The following is a 16,695-nucleotide window of genomic DNA, read 5'->3' on the forward strand; positions in this document are numbered from 1 at the left end:
AATCTGTATTTGAAATGTGCAATATTGAAGTCTTCTGTTAATACTGATGAATTACCTAGTTCTCTCTTCAGTTCTGCCACTTTTTTTTTTTTTGCAGTACGCGGGCCTCTCCCTGTTGTGGCTTCTCGCGTTGCGGAGCACAGGCTCCGGACGCGCAGGCCCGGCGGCCATGGCTCATGGGCCCAGCCGCTCTGCGGCATGTGAGATCTTCCCAGACCGGGGCACAAACCCGTATCCCCTGCATTGGCAGGCGGACTCTCAACCACTGCGCCACCAGGGAAGCCCAAGTTCTGCCACTTTTTGTTTCATATATTTTGGGGCTCTGTTTTAGGTGCCTATAATTATGTCTTTCTGATACATTGATCCTTTATCACTGTAAAAATATCCTTCTTTGTCTGTGGTAGCAATTTTTGTCTTGAAGTCTATACTGTCTGATATTACTTACTGTAGACACCCTAGGTCTGTTTTGAACACTGTTTTGCATGGATTATGTTTTTACATCCTTTTACTTTGTGCCTAAAATGAATCTCTTGTAGATAGCATGTAGTTGGGTCTTATTTGTTTATTAAGCCTGAAAATCTTTGCCATTTAATTGAAGTGTTTAATCCATTCATATTTAATGTAGTACTTATAAGGTAGACTTTATTTCTGCTATTTTATTTTGCTCTTTGTGTTCTGTATGTCATGACTTTTTTGTTCCTCTATCCTTCCATTACTACCTTATTTTGTAATAAATAGATATTTTCTAGTATGCCAGTTTAATTTTCTTGCTTTTTGTTTTATGGAATTATTAGTGTGTTTGTTCTGGGGATTTCAATTAACATCTTAAATTATAGCAGTCTAGTTTGAATTATTATTCTTAATTTTAGTATTAAAAGCTTTACTCCTACATAGCCCTATTTTCTCCCCTCCTCTCTGTTGCTATTCTTGTTATACAGATTACACCTTTGTATATTATAAGCTAGCCAACATACAGTTTTATAATTATTGCTTTATGCAGTGTCCTTTTAAGTCATGTAGGACCAGCAAAGTGTTAACAACAAAAAAATAACATTTGTACTGTCTTTTATGTTTACCTGTGTTTTATATTTACCTTTGTAGTTTTTCATCACCTCTTGTGATGTGTAGGGGATTGGTTCCAGGACCCCCTGTGGATGCCAAAAATCCATGGATGCTCAAGTCTCATATAAAATGGTGTAGTATTTGCATATAACTTATCCTCTTATATGCTTTAAATCATCTCTAGGTTACTTAAAATACCTGAACACAATGTAACTCCTATGTAAATAGTTGCTGGCATATGACAAATTCAAGTTTTCTTTTTTGGAACTTTCTAAAATTAAAAAAAAAATCTTTTTGGTCCACGGTTGGTTCAATCCCCCGATGTGGAACCCACGAATATGGAAGCCTGACTGAACTTTTACTGATGTTCTTTATGTCTTCATGTGGATTTGGGCTCTTGTACTGTGTTCTTTCATTACAATTCGGAGTCTTATTTTATTTTTTGCTTATCAACAAATGTCCTAAATTCTCCTTTATCCCCCCGCCCACCCCATGCCCCAAGTCTGTACTTTACTATATTGGTAGTATGGCTTCATGTAAAGGCTGAAGTGTCTTTGGTCCAGAGAGGATTCTCTGCTTCATTTTTGAAGGGTGATTTTGTTGGATATAGAATTCTTGGTTGAGATTTTTAGTTTCAGGACTTTGAATATATTATCCCACAGCTGCCTGGCCTGCATCGTTTTTTTGTTTTTTTTTTTTAAAAACATCTTTATTGGAGTATAATTGCCTTACAATGGTGCATTAGTTTCTGCTTTATAACAAAGTGAATCAGCTATCCATATACCTATATCCCCATATCTCCTCTGTCTTGCGTCTCCCTCCCACCCTCCTTATCCTGACCCCTCTAGGTGGTCACAAAGCACTGAGCTGATCTCCCTGTGCTATGTGGCTGCTTCCCACTAGCTGTCTATTTTACATTTGCCTCCATTGTTTTTAATGAAAAATCAGTTACTAATCTTATTGGGGAGCCCTTGTACGTGATGAATGGCTTCTCTATTGTTTTCAGGGTGTTCTCTTTGTCTTTTCTTTTCATCCTTTGCTTATTATGTGTCTAGGTTAGGATCTCTTTAAGTTTATCCCATTGGGAGTTTGTTGAGCTTCATGAATTTAGAACGTTTTCGGTCATTATTTCTTCACATATTCTTTCTGTCCTTTTTCCTTTCCCCTCTCCTTCTGGGATTCCCATTAAGTGTATATTGGTATAGTAAGAAGATAATCTCTGAGGCTCTGTTTGTTTATTTATTTATTATTTATTTATTTGTTTATTTATTTATTTTTCCTGTTCATTTTTCTTCTGTCTCTCAGACATGATAGTGTCAATTGACTCAACTGCAAGTTTGCTGCTGCTTTTTCTTCCCAATCACTGAATCACTGTTGAGCCTCTCTAGTGAATTTTTATTTTTATTTTTTTAAAAAAAATTATTTTATTTATTTATTTATTTTTTGGCTGTGTTCGATCTTTGTTGCTGCATGCGGGCTTTCTCTAGTTGCAACGAGCAGGGGCTACTCTTTGTTGCGGAGTGCGGGCTTCTTGTTGCGGTGGCTTCTCTTGTTGCAGAGCACTGGCTCTAGGTGTGCAGGCTTCAGTAGTTGTGGCACATGGGCTTCAGTAGTTGTGGCTTGTGGGCTGTAGAGCGCAGGCCCAGTAGTTGTGGTGCATGGGCTTAGTTGCTCCGCGGCACGTGGGATCTTCCTGGACCAGGGCTCGAACCCGTGTCCCCTGCATTGGCAGGCAGATTCTTAACCACTGTGCCACCAGGGAAGCCCTGAATTTTTAATTTAAGTTGTTTATAAATGTTTAATTTCATTTCGAGAATTTCTGTATGATGCTTATGTTTTCTGTCTCTTCATTGATATTCTCTATTTGGTGAGACCTTGGTTCTTATATTTTCTTAAGTTCTCTAGAAATAATTTCCTTTATTTCTTTAAACATATTAATAATGGTTGATTTCAAGTATTCATCTAGTTATTCCTTTAAGGATCGTTTCTGTGACTGATTTTTTTCCCCCGTGGATGGGCCATATTTACTTGTTTCTTTATGGGTCTCATAATTTTTTGTTGAAACTGATTAGTTAAAATTATGTATTGTGGCAACTTTGGAGATCACATTCTTCATCCCTCCCAAGGCTTGCTGTTGTTGGTGTTTATTGTTTTCATTGCTCATTGCTTATTTAGTGACTTATCTGAGCTAATGCTGTAAAGTCTGTATTTTTTGGTTGTGTGTGGTTACTATAGTCATCTGTGCTTGGTTAGGTTAGTGTTCAGCTGATGATTGGGCAGGGGTTTCCTTCGGTGCCTTTGCTGAAGGCTCTGTATGTTGGGATGTGCTTTCAGTGTTCTGGCAGGCAGTTTATACGTTCCTGCCTTTATGTCTCTTTACCGCCTGCTTGTGCAGAATCTCACGGTCAGCCATAGGTGAGACGTTAGTGCCTTGGGTCATTCTCAGGCATGCACACAGCCTTTCCCATATACGTGATCTTCTAGATTCCCAGGAATGTGTCAGAGCTTTTCAAAGTTTCCTGAGAACATCTCATCCTCCAGTTTTTTGGTCAGTTTCTTTGCCCTGGCAGTTATTGCTGTGTTAAATAGTCATTGTGGATTCTTTTTGATTGTGGCCTCAGGGAAAAAGGTCTCACACAGCATGCTCTGAGTGAGGTGCGGTAAAGACAAGCCCTGTGAATGGGGGTTCCAGGGATACACCAGGCATGTCAGATAATGACAGTTCTCTGGGAATGGGGATTCTTAGGGGCTCCAGACTTGTTCCACTTTTTCTAGTGGTTGTGAGGCTGTTGGTTTTCAGCCTGAGTTGAGATGGAAATAGGGCACTTGTAAAGCAATGGAAAACTTACTGTTCTTACCAAGATTCAGCCTTCTTGATTGAAGAATGCTCGGATTGTTTCAAGCCTTTGTTTAATTTCCAGTTTGGGGAAGCTTGATTTTGCCAGATTTTGCTGATGTTTTCTTTGCTTCTTTGGAGGAGCAAATTTTCAGAGGTCCTTACGGTGCCATTTTGAAGGGCTCCTCCCTGTGTGCTTTTTTTTTTTTAAAAATTGTGTTGCATTCTTTTTAAAAAAATAAATAAATAATTAATTTTTGGCTGCGTTGGGTCTTTGTTTCTGTGCAAGGGCTTTCTCCAGTTGCGGCGAGCGGGGGCCACTCTTCATCGCGGTGCGCGGCTTCTCACTATCGCTGCCTCTCTTGTTGCGGAGCGCAGGCTCAGCAGTTGTGGCTCACGGGCCCGGCCGCTCCGCGGCATGTGGGATCCTCCCAGACCGGGGCTCGAACCCGTGTCCCCCGCACTGGCAGGCAGACTCTCAACCACTGCGCCACCAGGGAAGCCCCCTGTGTGCTTTTATAATTAAAATATTTTCTCATCTCTTTGTAAATATAAATAATATATAAAAAATTGTTCGTAGTCTCTTCTCTAAATTGGGATTTGGGGGTATGTGTGTGTTCCTTTTGGTCTCTCTTTTTTTTTTTTTTTTTTTTTTTTTTTTTGCGGTATGCGGGCCTCTCACTGTTGTGGCCTCTCCCGTTGCGGAGCACAGGCTCCGGACGCGCAGGCCTAGCGGCCATGGCTCACGGGCTTAGTTGCTCCGCGGCATGTGGGATCTTCCCGGACCAGGGCACGAACCCGTGTCTCCTGCATCAGCAGGCGGATTCTCAACCACTGCGCCACCAGGGAAGCCCTCTCTTTTTCATATTACAAGCTTTGCTCATATAGTTTATAATCCTTGGTACCTGCTCATATTTAAGAGTAGTGGACTGAAAAGCCAATTATAAACTCTGAGTGTAGAGCTGGAGCTTGTTTACCATGAGATTACTAGTATTTGCTTTTAGGAAATTATTTTAAACTTATGTTATAAAATATTCTAGGAAGGCATAATTAGATCTAAATCTTACAGTAAAATAAACACCAGTTGCATTGAAGAGTTGAAAATAAAATTTAAATTCAGAAAAATCAGAGGAAAATGGTATTGGGTTATTTGTCAAACTAGTGAAGAAATTTATTTTATATTTGAGATCCAAAGATTTAAAATTTAGAAAGTGCAAAAAAATTGGTGGCTTCAGAGGGTAATCATTAGTTATGTATTCAACATCTTTGAACCTGTAAAACTCACCCTTTCAGACTTGTGCAAGTTGGTAGGTCCTGGGAGAGGCATTTTGTATTGCTGTGCTCAGGGCTAGGAGACAGAAGGCATCCCCAAGGGAGGTTTTGTTGCTCTTGGACTGTCATAAAGCCAGGCTCCTGCGATCCGGAGATGGTCATCTGGACAGGAGCCATTGTCTGGGCAGCTCTTGAGGCAGGAGCTGGAAAGCAGCGGGAAAGCACGCCTGCCTGAAGTAATTGTGAATTACGGCGCAGGTGCCAACAACGGTAATCATCTTAGCCTTCCCATACCTAGTTGTTTGGGCCTACCGATTGTGGGTCCTGTGGCCGCGGCGGTGAGGAGACCCTGCCTGCGAGCTACAGAGAATCTACAGGTGCTTCCACAGTTGCCATCGTTACTGGTGAACGCTCTCCCAGGAACGGAGGAAATATGCACCCTGATTTCAGGGACAGCCAGCTGGAGGTGCCCTTTGTCCCCCATGTGCAGCCTAGCAGACATGCTCATGTCAGAGGGTGTGGCTGTGATGCAATAAAGTGGTAACTTGCTCAGGGCAGGCCCTGGCAACCTGTGTAGGGACATTATTTATGGGCTTGTTAAGCCAGTGTGGGGATCTTGGTTACTTGTAAAAGGGCAGGTGATGGAAACATCGTAAGAACTTGATTGTAAGGCATCTTTCCAGATTTTTAGTAACCACGGGAGTTGCAGGTGAGCAGTAGTTTTACTCATCTGGTCCTGGGATGACAAACAGAACTTTAACTCAGTGCCGACTTTGATTCATTGGTCGTAGCTGCCTGGAGCAGTTTTGGGAAGGATTCTGAGGCTACATCTGGACTTAGATGGAAAGATGGGTTGAAAAGATCAATATCCGCCGTGGGACGGGAAGCAGGAGGGGCCGTGTTATCAGGCTGGTTCCTCCCCTTCACTTACCTCGTGTTTGCTCATGAGTATTTTTGACTCCCCTGTTTCTTAGAATGTCACAGTCTAAGTAGAATAGAATGAAGTAGAGGTAAGTAGGAGCTCTAGAGGGTGGGACCTTCCCACACTCAGCATCTAGCTAGCTCAGTGCTGGCTCAGCCAATGAACGTGTGCATGAGCTGAGACCAGAGTGTGTGAACTACCTAGTTTTCCACCTTGCAGGCGGGGATGGGACCAGGCACCAGCCTTTTCATTCGGTGATGTCACCCTCCTGCACGACGTGATGTGTGGCGTACACAGAATACCACTGATAATATAGGTCCCATTCCTACACCCAAGGGGCTTCCATCCTGGTTGGAAAGGAAATCAAACATGTTTGAAATGATTAGAGCTTGTATGACAGGCTGGTTTGTAAGAAAGTACTAACGTTTCTAGTCTAGTCCTGGAAATGGGTGGCGTAGGTTTCAATGCAAAAGTGCGTGACTTTGGAATCTCGGCCTTTAGGCTTATTCCAATATATCTGTGTTTCGCTTGGAAAGCCTCTTTTTTCTTGACATTTCCTACAAGGTAAACCCCCTCCCCCCAACCCCCAATTTTCCTCTCATTTTTGGTGTCACAGGGATGGAATATTTGGTGGTTAAGGAGTTTTGCTTCTTTTAAAATGTCATGGTGAAACTGATCCACTAATAGAAAATACATGTCATGCAGATTTTTAAGCTGAAGATTATCCAGTCACAACATTTGCTTCTAGAGAAATTATTTATAGCATTTTTAAAATAAGCAAAAGCCACAGAAAAGCCTTTGTACTGTAATATCAATGCATTTTGAAAATCTTTATCCTTAGTAATCAGCAGTCTGTACTTAGACAGAAATAGGAGAAATAAACACTTTTCGTGATGCATACATTTTGTGTAGAGACGTCAGTCAGTTTAGTATAATGTTTGAGAGCCTGGGCTCTGGGTTCTTACTCTCAGGGCTGGCATCTCCACCCTGACCAAGTGTGTTACCTTAAGTAAGGGGGTTTTGCTTTCCTCATCTGTAATATGGGGATACTGATAACACCTTATACAGCTGTTACAAGAATCAAAGGAGATCTTTCAGGCAGGGCTTAGGTTGGTGCTTGGCTTGCAATAAGCAGGTGGTCACTCGTTGTTGGCTATTGATAATGCTGTTAGCATAGCTACTGTTGTTAGATGGGTCTGTTATCAATGAGTGAGTCTTACCTTCAGTGTAGACTATGATTATAAATATGTTAATGTAATTGTAATATGGTTAATAGTTTGTATAATATATATATATATTTTTTCTCCATACAGGTTGAATGTAATTTTTACAAAATTTGATGAAGTCCAAAAATCTGGAAACATGATACAGTCTGCAAATGGTGAGTAGAAAAAGCAACCATTCTACTTTTGCTTCTTCACTTCCACTTTTAGCATAAGTATTACTTACACTATATACTATTTCTGAATAGCTGAATTTGATACCTTGATAGGAGTTTCTGGGTCTCAAGATTTAACCTCCATTTACCCACTTTCCCAAGCCCGAAACTATGGAGTTGTCATTGACTTTCTTTTATAACCTACACCGAATCCCCCAGCTCATCCCGTTGCCTTTATTTTTAAAAATACATCTAGAATCCTAAAGATTCCCCGTGTAACTGTGTCTCTCCTCCTAGTACAAGCCATCACGGTGTTTTGCCTGCACTCCTGATTTTATTCTCTCCGCACACCTGAATAAAGTCTGTTTTTCACTCAGCAGCCAGACTGATCCCTTTAGAATGTAGTGCAAGTAACATTAATCCCTTGTTCATCAGAATCCTCCAGAGGTTTCCCAGCGCAGTGACACTTGGTGCCCCACCGGGCCCTACTTGACCTGCGGCAGCCCCCATTCTGAGGTCATCTTCCATTGTTCTTCCTGAAAGTTCTCTTGGCTCCAGCCTGCTGGCTTCCTTGCTCATTTTTAGCGTGTTTCTCCTGCTTCAGGGCCTCTGTGCTTGTGATTCCTTCTGCTTGAGGCACTTTTTCCCAGCTGTCATTAGGGCCTCCTCCTTATTCCACCCAGAGCTTGGCTGCGGGCTCACTTCATCACGCAGGCGTCCGGAACAGCGCACCATGTTGTAAAGGAACGCTCTCTGCCCTCACCTGGTTTGACTTTCCTTCTTAACGAATATTACTGCAGAACTGTTTTTTTGTTTATTCATGAGGGTAAGAACTTTGTTTTTTTTCTCTTCTTTATCCTTAATGCCGTTTGGAAGTCATCAGAAAGTCCATTGCCAACAAGAAGTTTTCTAACGTAGGATACATCATTGTATCATAGCTGTTTCAGGATTGCTAGGGATCTGAGATCATAACGTAGCCTTCAGATTTTGACTATCTTGAGGCTGTTAAAGAAGTTTGAGTGATTTCCCGCAAAGGGACATAATACTTGAGGGCAGAGCAGGAAACAGAATCCAGGTCTTTCAGCTCACACGGTAGTTGTGTACCCGTCATTACCAGTATGGAATTTGTCTTTAAATAGCATGTTTCTTATAAAATGCTTTTTAAAAATTCTTTTTCATACATTTGTAAAATCATTACAGTATTAAAAGAAAAAAGATGAATTATGATTCTGCTATCACCAGCAAATCAGTTTTCATTTTTCTGTATTATCTTCTAATTAATTTTCCTATAACTGTATAATTTGTGTGCAGTTTTAGCCATGGCATAATTTCTGCATATTACCCTCTACTTTTTTTTTTTTTTTTTTTTGCGGTACGCGGGCCTCTCAGTGTTGTGGCCTCTCCCGTCGCGGAGCACAGGCTCCGGATGCGCAGGCTCAATGGCCACGGCTCACGGGCCCAGCCGCTCCGTGGCACGTGGGATCCTCCCGGACCAGGGCACGAACCCGTGTCCCCTGCATCGGCGGGTGGACTCTCAACCACTGCGCCACCAGGGAAGCCCCTACCCTCTACTTTTATATATACTTTCCTATGTGCTTTCAACTGTATCATTGGTAGAGCCGAGACCAGTGATGAGGGGGGTTGACAGTGTGCGTGGGCAGGACTGTCCAGCCAATTGCTAGACACGTGCTTTTATTTTGTATTTTATTTTTTTGTTTTGTTTTATGTTTATTATTTTTTTATTGGAGTGTAGTTGCTTTACAATGTTGTGTTAGTTTCTGCTATACAGCAAAGTGAATCAGCTATATGTATACATATATCCACTCTTTTTTAGATTTCCTACCCATTTAGGTCACCACAGGGCACTGAGTAGAGATCCCTGTGCTGTACAGCAGGTTCTCATTAGTTACCTGTTTTATACGAAGTAGTGTATATATGTCAAGCCCAATCTCCCAATTCATCCGCCACACACCCCCTTCCCCTCTTGGTATCCATAAGTTTGTTCTCTACATCTGTGTCTCTGTTTCTCCTTTGCAAATAAGTTCATCTGTACCGTTTTTCTAGATTCCACATATAGACGATATTATATGATATTTGTTTTTCTCTTTCTGACTTACTTCACTCTGTTATGACAGTCTCTAGGTCTGTCCACGTCCCTGCAAATGGCACTATTTCATTCCTTTTTATGACTGAGAATATTCCATTGTATGTGTGTGTGTGTGTGTGTGTATATATATATATATATATATATATATATATATATATATATATATATATATATATATCACATCTTTATCCATTCCTCTGTTGAGGGGCATTTAGGTTGTTTCCATGTCCTGCCTATTGTAAATAGTGCTGCAGTGAACATTTTGGTACATGAGTCTTTTTGAATTATGGTTTTCTCTGGATATATGCCCAGGAGTGGGATTGCTGGGTCATATGGTAGTTCTGTTTGTAGTTTTTTAAGGAACCTCCATACTCTTCTCCATAGTGGCTGTATCAGTTTACATTCCCACCAACAGTGCAGGAGGGTTCCCTTTTGTCCACGCCCTCTCCAGCATTTATTGTTTGTAAATTTTTTGATGATGGCCATTCTGATGGTGTGAGGTGATACCTCATTGTGCTTTTGATTTGCATTTCTCTAATAATTAGTGATGTTGAGCATCTTTTCATGTGCCTCTTGGCCATCTGTATGTCTTCCTTGGAGAGATGTCTATTAAGGTATTGCGCCCATTTTTTTCACTGGGTTGTTTGTTTTCTTGATATTGAGCTGCATGAGCTGTTTGTATATTTTGGAGATTAATCCCTTGTCAGTTGCTTCATTTGCAAATATTTTCTCCCATTCTGAGGGGTTGTCTTTTCCTTCTGTTTATGGTTTCCTTTGCTGTGCAAAAGCTTTTAAGTTTAATTACGTCCCATTTGTTTGTTTTTATTTTCATTACTGTAGGAGGTGGGTCTAAAAAGATCTTGCTGTGATTTATGTCAGAGAGTGTTCTGCCTATGCTTTCCTCTAAGAGTGTTATAGTTTCTGGCCTTACATTTAGGTCTTTAATTCACTTTGAGTTTATTTTTGTGTTTGGTGTTAGGGAGTGTTCTAATTTCTCTCTTTTACATGTAGCTGTCCAGTTTTCCCAGCATCACTTATTGAAGAGACTGGCTTGACACATGCTTTTAATTTTGTGTGTGTGTATTTGTGTAGCTTGTGTGGTTTTCCAGTTTAAAACTTGTTGACACCAAGATGGAAAGTAATGGGCAAGGAGGTAGTATTGGTGGCTGAAAAGCAAGTTTGTGCTTCATGCCTTTATTATATATGAGACAGAATCTCATTACAGTGCTGGCAATGGGGAGAAAGACCACACCGTGTTGGAGGCTTGCCTAGAAGATTATATATATGCACTCCATGAGTATTTTTTCCCCAGTTTTATTGAGAAATAATTGACCTACATCACCGTATAAGTTTACGGGGTACAGCATGTTGGCTTGATTCACATATATCTTGAATATTCTGTGAGTTTTAATGGACTGACAATATGATTTAATCATCAGGAATACCAAAACCCTGTGGCACTGGGAGCATCCCAGTGACATTTTATTCTAATTGTCCAGGTATGACTGTTGCCCACCGTTTCCTTATTTTTGTGGAATGTGTGTATGTATGTGTGTCCGTGTGTTCGTGTGTCCGTGTGTGTGTGTGTGTGTGTGTGTGTGTGTCTGTGTGTATGTGCTTATAGGGGTAGGGTTGAGGATGAAAACAGTTCTGTTAGGCTCTGTGTTAAAAAAATAACAGATTGTAAGAAAGCCGTAACTCAAAATTTCTCAGAGGCCTGTTCAGCTTTTTACTGTAGAGGCGTACTTAGGAGGCGTTGCAGGTTCGGTTCCAGAACCCTGCAGTAAAGCGAATAAAACGGGTCACATGAAGTTTTTGGTTTCCCAGTGCATATAAAAGCTATGTTTACACCGTACTGTAGTCTTTTAAGGGTGTGATAGCATTATATCTGAAAAAAAATAGTGTACATACCTTAATTAAAAAATACTTTATTTGCTAAAAAAAATGATAAACATCATCTGACCCTTCAGCAAGTCATAATCTTTTTACAATAGTAGCATCAAAGATCACTGATCACAGATCATTATGACAAATACAGTAATAATGGAAAAGTTTGAAATATTGTGAGAATTACCAAAATGTGACACAGAGACACAAAGGAAACAAGTGCTGTTTGGGAAAATGGCTTCAATAGATTTGCTTGATGCAGGTTTGCCACAAACCCTTCAATTTGTTAAAAACAAAACAAAACAAAAAAAACCACCAACAAAACCAAAAAAACACAGTACCTGCAAAGCACAGTAAAGAAAAAGCGCACTGAAACGAGGTATGCCTGTTGATGCATAGACTTACTATTTTAATTGTTAGAACCAGAACAGAATAATGGAAAGGCGCATATATAAAGGATTTAGAATTTCTAACCCAAATAGCTTGGTCTCTCATCAGTAACTTTGGGAGACCAGCAAGATGTTTAATCTAACTTCATGAGAGAGGTTGGCCTGCACTTGTTCTCACCCCTCGCCCCGCCTTTGTCTGACCTGTTGACTTTTAAGCATGCCAAGTGTCATTCAGTAAAAACACGCATACGTTTATCTCCAGCCATTCTCATTGCTCTGCTTCTCTCCTCCCCTGTACAGCAAACTTCCCCTGAGATGTCTGTGTTAAAAAACAACAAAATTCAACCGAGTAAATTTTTTAAAAATTTTATTTATTTAATTTATTTATTTTTGGCTGCGTTGGGATTTCGTTGTTGCATGCAGGCTTTCTCTAGTTGAGGCGAGTGGGGGCCACACTTCGCTGCGGTGCGTGGGCTTCTCGTTGCAGTGGCTTCTCTGGTTGAAGAGCACGGGTTCTAGGAGCGCAGGCTTTGGTAGTGGCACGTGGGCTCAGTAGCTGTGGCTCGTGGGCTCCAGAGCACAGGCTCAGTAGTTGTGGCACGTGGGCTCAGTAGTTGTGGCTCGTGGGCTCTAGAGCGCAGGCTCAGTAGTTGTGGCACGTGGGCTCTGTAGTTGTGGTGCACGGGTTTAGTTGCTCCGCAGCATATAGGATCTTCCCAGACCAGGGCTCAAACCCGTGTCCCCTGCACTGGCAGGCAGACTCTTAACCACTGTGCCACCAGGGAAGCCCAACCAAGTAAAATTTAAAGATCTACTTGGCTTTACTGAACGAGTCTTGAGTTGGGCAGCAGCCCACCTAGCTAGAGTGTGTGTGTCTGGGGGGTTGCTCCAAAAGGAGTAGAGAAAGGGAAAGGTTATTTAAAGGCAAGACAAGGAAGTCATTTAAGTTGTGTTCAAGATGTGGGCATGGCCCTTTCTGTGTTTCTTTCTTTTTTTTTTTTTTTTTTCTTTGCGGTACACGGGCCTCTCCCGTTGCGGAGTGCAGGCTCAGCAGCCATGGCTCATGGGCCCAGCCGCTCCGCGGCATGTGGAATCTTCCTGGACCGGGGCATGAACCCGTGTCTCCTGCATTGGCAGGCGGATTCTCAACCACTGAGCCACCAGGGAAGCCCCCTTTCTGTGTTTTTTAGTAGAAACATTAAGATAGAAAATGAGCATCAGTTCCAGATAAGGTATATTCTTCTTAGGAATTTTGCAAGCATTAATCTCCCAAAAATAAGCACACCATTGTTATCGTCTACTTTTAAGAACGGGGGGACTTCCCTGGTGGTCCAGTGGTTAAGAATCCGCCTGCCAATGCAGGGGACACAGGTTCAAGCCCTGGTCCAGGAAGATCCCATGTGCCGCAGAGCAGCTAAGCCCGTGCACCACAACTACTGAGCCTGCGCTCTAGAGTCCGTGAGCCACAACTACTGAAGCCCGCGCACCTAGAGCCCGCGCTCCGCAACAAGGGAAGCCACCGCAATGAGAAGCCCGCGCACCGCAACGAAGAGTAGCCCCCACTCGCTGCAACTGGAGAAAACCCGCGCGCAGCAGTGAAGACCCAACGCAGCCAAAAATAAATAAATAAAATAAATAAATTTATAAGAACAGAGGAAAACAAATAACAGTTGGTGACTCCTGTTTGTTTCACGAGGAGGGAAAGGCGTGAACATCATACGTTAGCTGCGTGCTGACGGCGGCTGTGGGGAGGGCTTCTGTCCCATAGGGTTGGATGAAGGCTTTCCGAGCAGCTCTGTGTTGCAGGTGGATTCTGCCTCCTGCCCTCACTGCTCACGTGATTAAAAAAAAAAAATCTTCTTACCATTTCAGTTCATTGCTCTCAAGATACCCCCCAGTCCTTGGTGGCGTGCTGGAGCCGTGCTCATCTGGCCCTGCAGCCTTCTCAGCGCGGCCCTCCCCTGGGGCCACCTGTCCTCCTTACCCTTCCTCTGAGACCCTGGTGCATGACTCTTCTGTCTCCTCTTCCTTATCTCGCTGTTCCGCATCCTTTCCAGCTCAGTATTCCCTCCCTCTGGCTCTAGAAAGCTTTCCCTGGCCTCCCTGTTGGACACTTCCAAGCAACCCCTACTTTGCTACATTTGGTGATTATTTGACCGATGTCCCTCTTCTGCATTGGACTCTTAGCCCCCTGAGTACAGGGCATTCTAGGCCCCAGACACCTCCGTCTGTCTTCCGTTCTTAGTCCCGGTGAGTCCTCTGGGGTTGGCTCATTTGAGGGGCATCAGCGTTTTCCTCTGTAATCTCTTAGTATTGATAGTACAGAGCGCATACGTGGAAACTTCATACCTGAGGTACCCTGGTCCTTCTTGTTTTCTCCTTTTCCCTGTGGATTCTTGGGTACCCGATGAGAGTTAGACCTGAGGAAGAAATGAGTCAAAGGCAGAGAGAGGATGGAAACATGAGGCTCATCTCCAGGTTCCTGAACTGCCTTTGGGCCAGGGTTCTGATGGATGGAGGGCCGCCGTGTTTGCGTGTTCACAAATGTATTTCCTAGGCTGACCCGACAAGCTGTCTGTTGAGTGATCTGTCTCTCACACTCCGTTTGTGAAAATTCAGCCTCTGTTCACAGCAGGAGGTCTTAACAAGTGACTCAACAGGAACCTAACACTTTAAGGCGTCGTGACTGTGTGTGGCCACAGCAGGTGTCCGTTTTGGAGTGTGAGTGCCCGAGTCCCCCACGGGACGGGTAGACAGAGCGTCAGGGGGAAGCCAAGAGGGGCTGCTGTGGACAAGTGTGGCCATTGTTCCTCCTTAGGAAAGGCTTCTCTGCCCCCGCACGCGGGCCCTGTGACTTGGGGCCTGGCGCTCCGCTCCTGGGAGCCGGCTCGTTCCTGTGCTGTGCAGGGCAGGTGAGGTCGGCTGCAAAGCCCCCAGCCGTGCCCGGCGGGGTCCGTGCTCAACACGATAGGTTTCTCCTCCGTTGCTCCATCTCCAGGATGTGTTCATTTTTAAAAAAAAAAAAAAATAGAACATCATTTGAGAGTAACTCTCATACTTGTGTTTCTTGTAGAGTTTTGGGTGATTTTGGAGTATACATTTAAAATTTAATGCACATTTTCTTTAACGATAATGCACTTTTAAAAAAATGATGTTTTTGAGGTGTAATTCACATACCATACAATTCACCCATTAAAGTATATACTTCAGTCATATTTAGTATATTTACAGATATGTGCGATCATCACCACGGTCATTTTTTTTTTTTTTTTTTTGCGATACGCGGGCCTCTCACTGCTGTGGCCTCTTCCGTTGCAGAGCACAGGCTCCGGATGTGCAGGCTCAGCGGCCATGGCTCACGGGCCCAGCCGCTCCACGGCATGTGGGATCTTCCTGGACCGGGGCACGAACCCGCGTCCCCTGCATCGGCAGGCGGGCTCTCAACCACTGCGCCGCCAGGGAAGCCCCCATCCACAGTCAGTTTTAAAACATTTTTGTCACCGCACAAGAGAAACCTGGTGTTCTTAGTGGTCACCTTCCTAATTCCCTAACCCCCACCCCTGCCCCAGCAGCTGTGAATCTACTCTACATACTTGCGTGTTCTGGGCATTTCATGTAAATGGAACGACACAGTATGTGTTGATGTCTGTGTGGCTTGTTTCATTTAACAGGATGTTCTCAAGGTCAGTGCGTGTAGTGGTATATGCGTCAGCACCTCTGTTCCACCGCATGGCTGGACCAGCTTCTGTTTATCCTGTCCGTTCATCCAGTGAGGAACATTTCGATGGTTCCTACCTTTTCGGTATTGTGAATAGTTTACGAATTTTTGTTGAACATATGTTTTCTGTCCTTTTTGGGTATATACCTAGAAGTGGAATTGCTGGATCCTGTGGTGATTCTGTGTTTGAAGAATTACGTATTCCTCTTCTTGAGGAACTGTCAAACTGTTTCCCACTGTGGTTTCCACATTTTATATTTCCACCAGCAATGTGTGAGGGTTCTGTTTTCTCCACATCCTCTCCAACAAGGCAAAACAAAAAACACCATTTTTTCCTTTCTTTTTTAAAAATTACAGTCATCCTAGTGGGTGTGAAATGGTATCTCATTATTTTGATTTGCATTTCCCTCATGACTAATGATGCTGAGTATATTTTCATGTGCTTGTTGGTCATCTGTAGATCTTATTTGGAAAATCTCTCTTCAGGTCCTTTGCCCATTTCTAAATTGGTTTATTTGTCTTTTTGTCGTTGAGCTAAAAGAGTTCTTTATATATACTAGATAACAAGACTCTTATCAGATATTTGATTTGCAAATATTTTTTTCCCATCTGTGGGTTGTCTTTTCTGGGTTGTCTTTTCACTTTCTTGGCATCTAAGTTTTTAATTTTGATGAATTCTAATTTATCTGTTTTTTCTTTTGTTACTTGTGCACAGTAATGCTCCTTTGAGTAAGAAATAAAAGCTCTGGATTTGAGCTAAGTTGAAAGGAACTATTAATGTAATAGCAATACTCTTAGGGAAGAAATGGGTTTTGTCTTGGGTTGTATTTCTTGACATGTTCAAAATTATGTTGTTCTAAGATGTGTAATTGATTATATTTATGGAAATGCCACAGACTTCATGTTTTAGAAGTGTAAGACTTGTGACTAAACAGCAGTGAAAAAGCATCTGAGCAGCAACTGGAAATGGGTGTCCTGTCTGTAATAGAATACTTCATCTTTGTATGATTCTTTTTTGTTGCTAGGTTACCTGAAGGCCTTTCAGTTTTGAATGGCAAGAATATGGGAGTTAAAAAAATATGTTGTTTTATAGATGTTTCTTTATTCTTTTTTTTCCATCTCCA

The 16,695-nt window shown here is 42.5% G+C and overlaps 1 protein-coding gene across 32 annotated transcripts in view; it reads left to right on the plus strand.

Annotated features, from left to right (window-relative positions):
* Nucleotides 1-16,695, plus strand: part of CLASP1 (cytoplasmic linker associated protein 1) — a 264,666-nt gene that overhangs the window by 103,779 nt on the left and 144,192 nt on the right. For all 32 annotated transcript variants that reach the window (XM_067025830.1, XM_067025846.1, XM_067025828.1 and 29 more), the window contains one exon: nt 7,406-7,473. In XM_067025830.1, the coding sequence (XP_066881931.1) occupies nt 7,406-7,473 (68 nt within the window). The remainder of the gene's footprint in view (nt 1-7,405; nt 7,474-16,695) is intronic.

The sequence above is a fragment of the Kogia breviceps genome, chromosome 2 (genome assembly GCF_026419965.1).
Source record: "Kogia breviceps isolate mKogBre1 chromosome 2, mKogBre1 haplotype 1, whole genome shotgun sequence".
In the NCBI taxonomy this organism is placed as follows: domain Eukaryota; kingdom Metazoa; phylum Chordata; class Mammalia; order Artiodactyla; family Physeteridae; genus Kogia; species Kogia breviceps.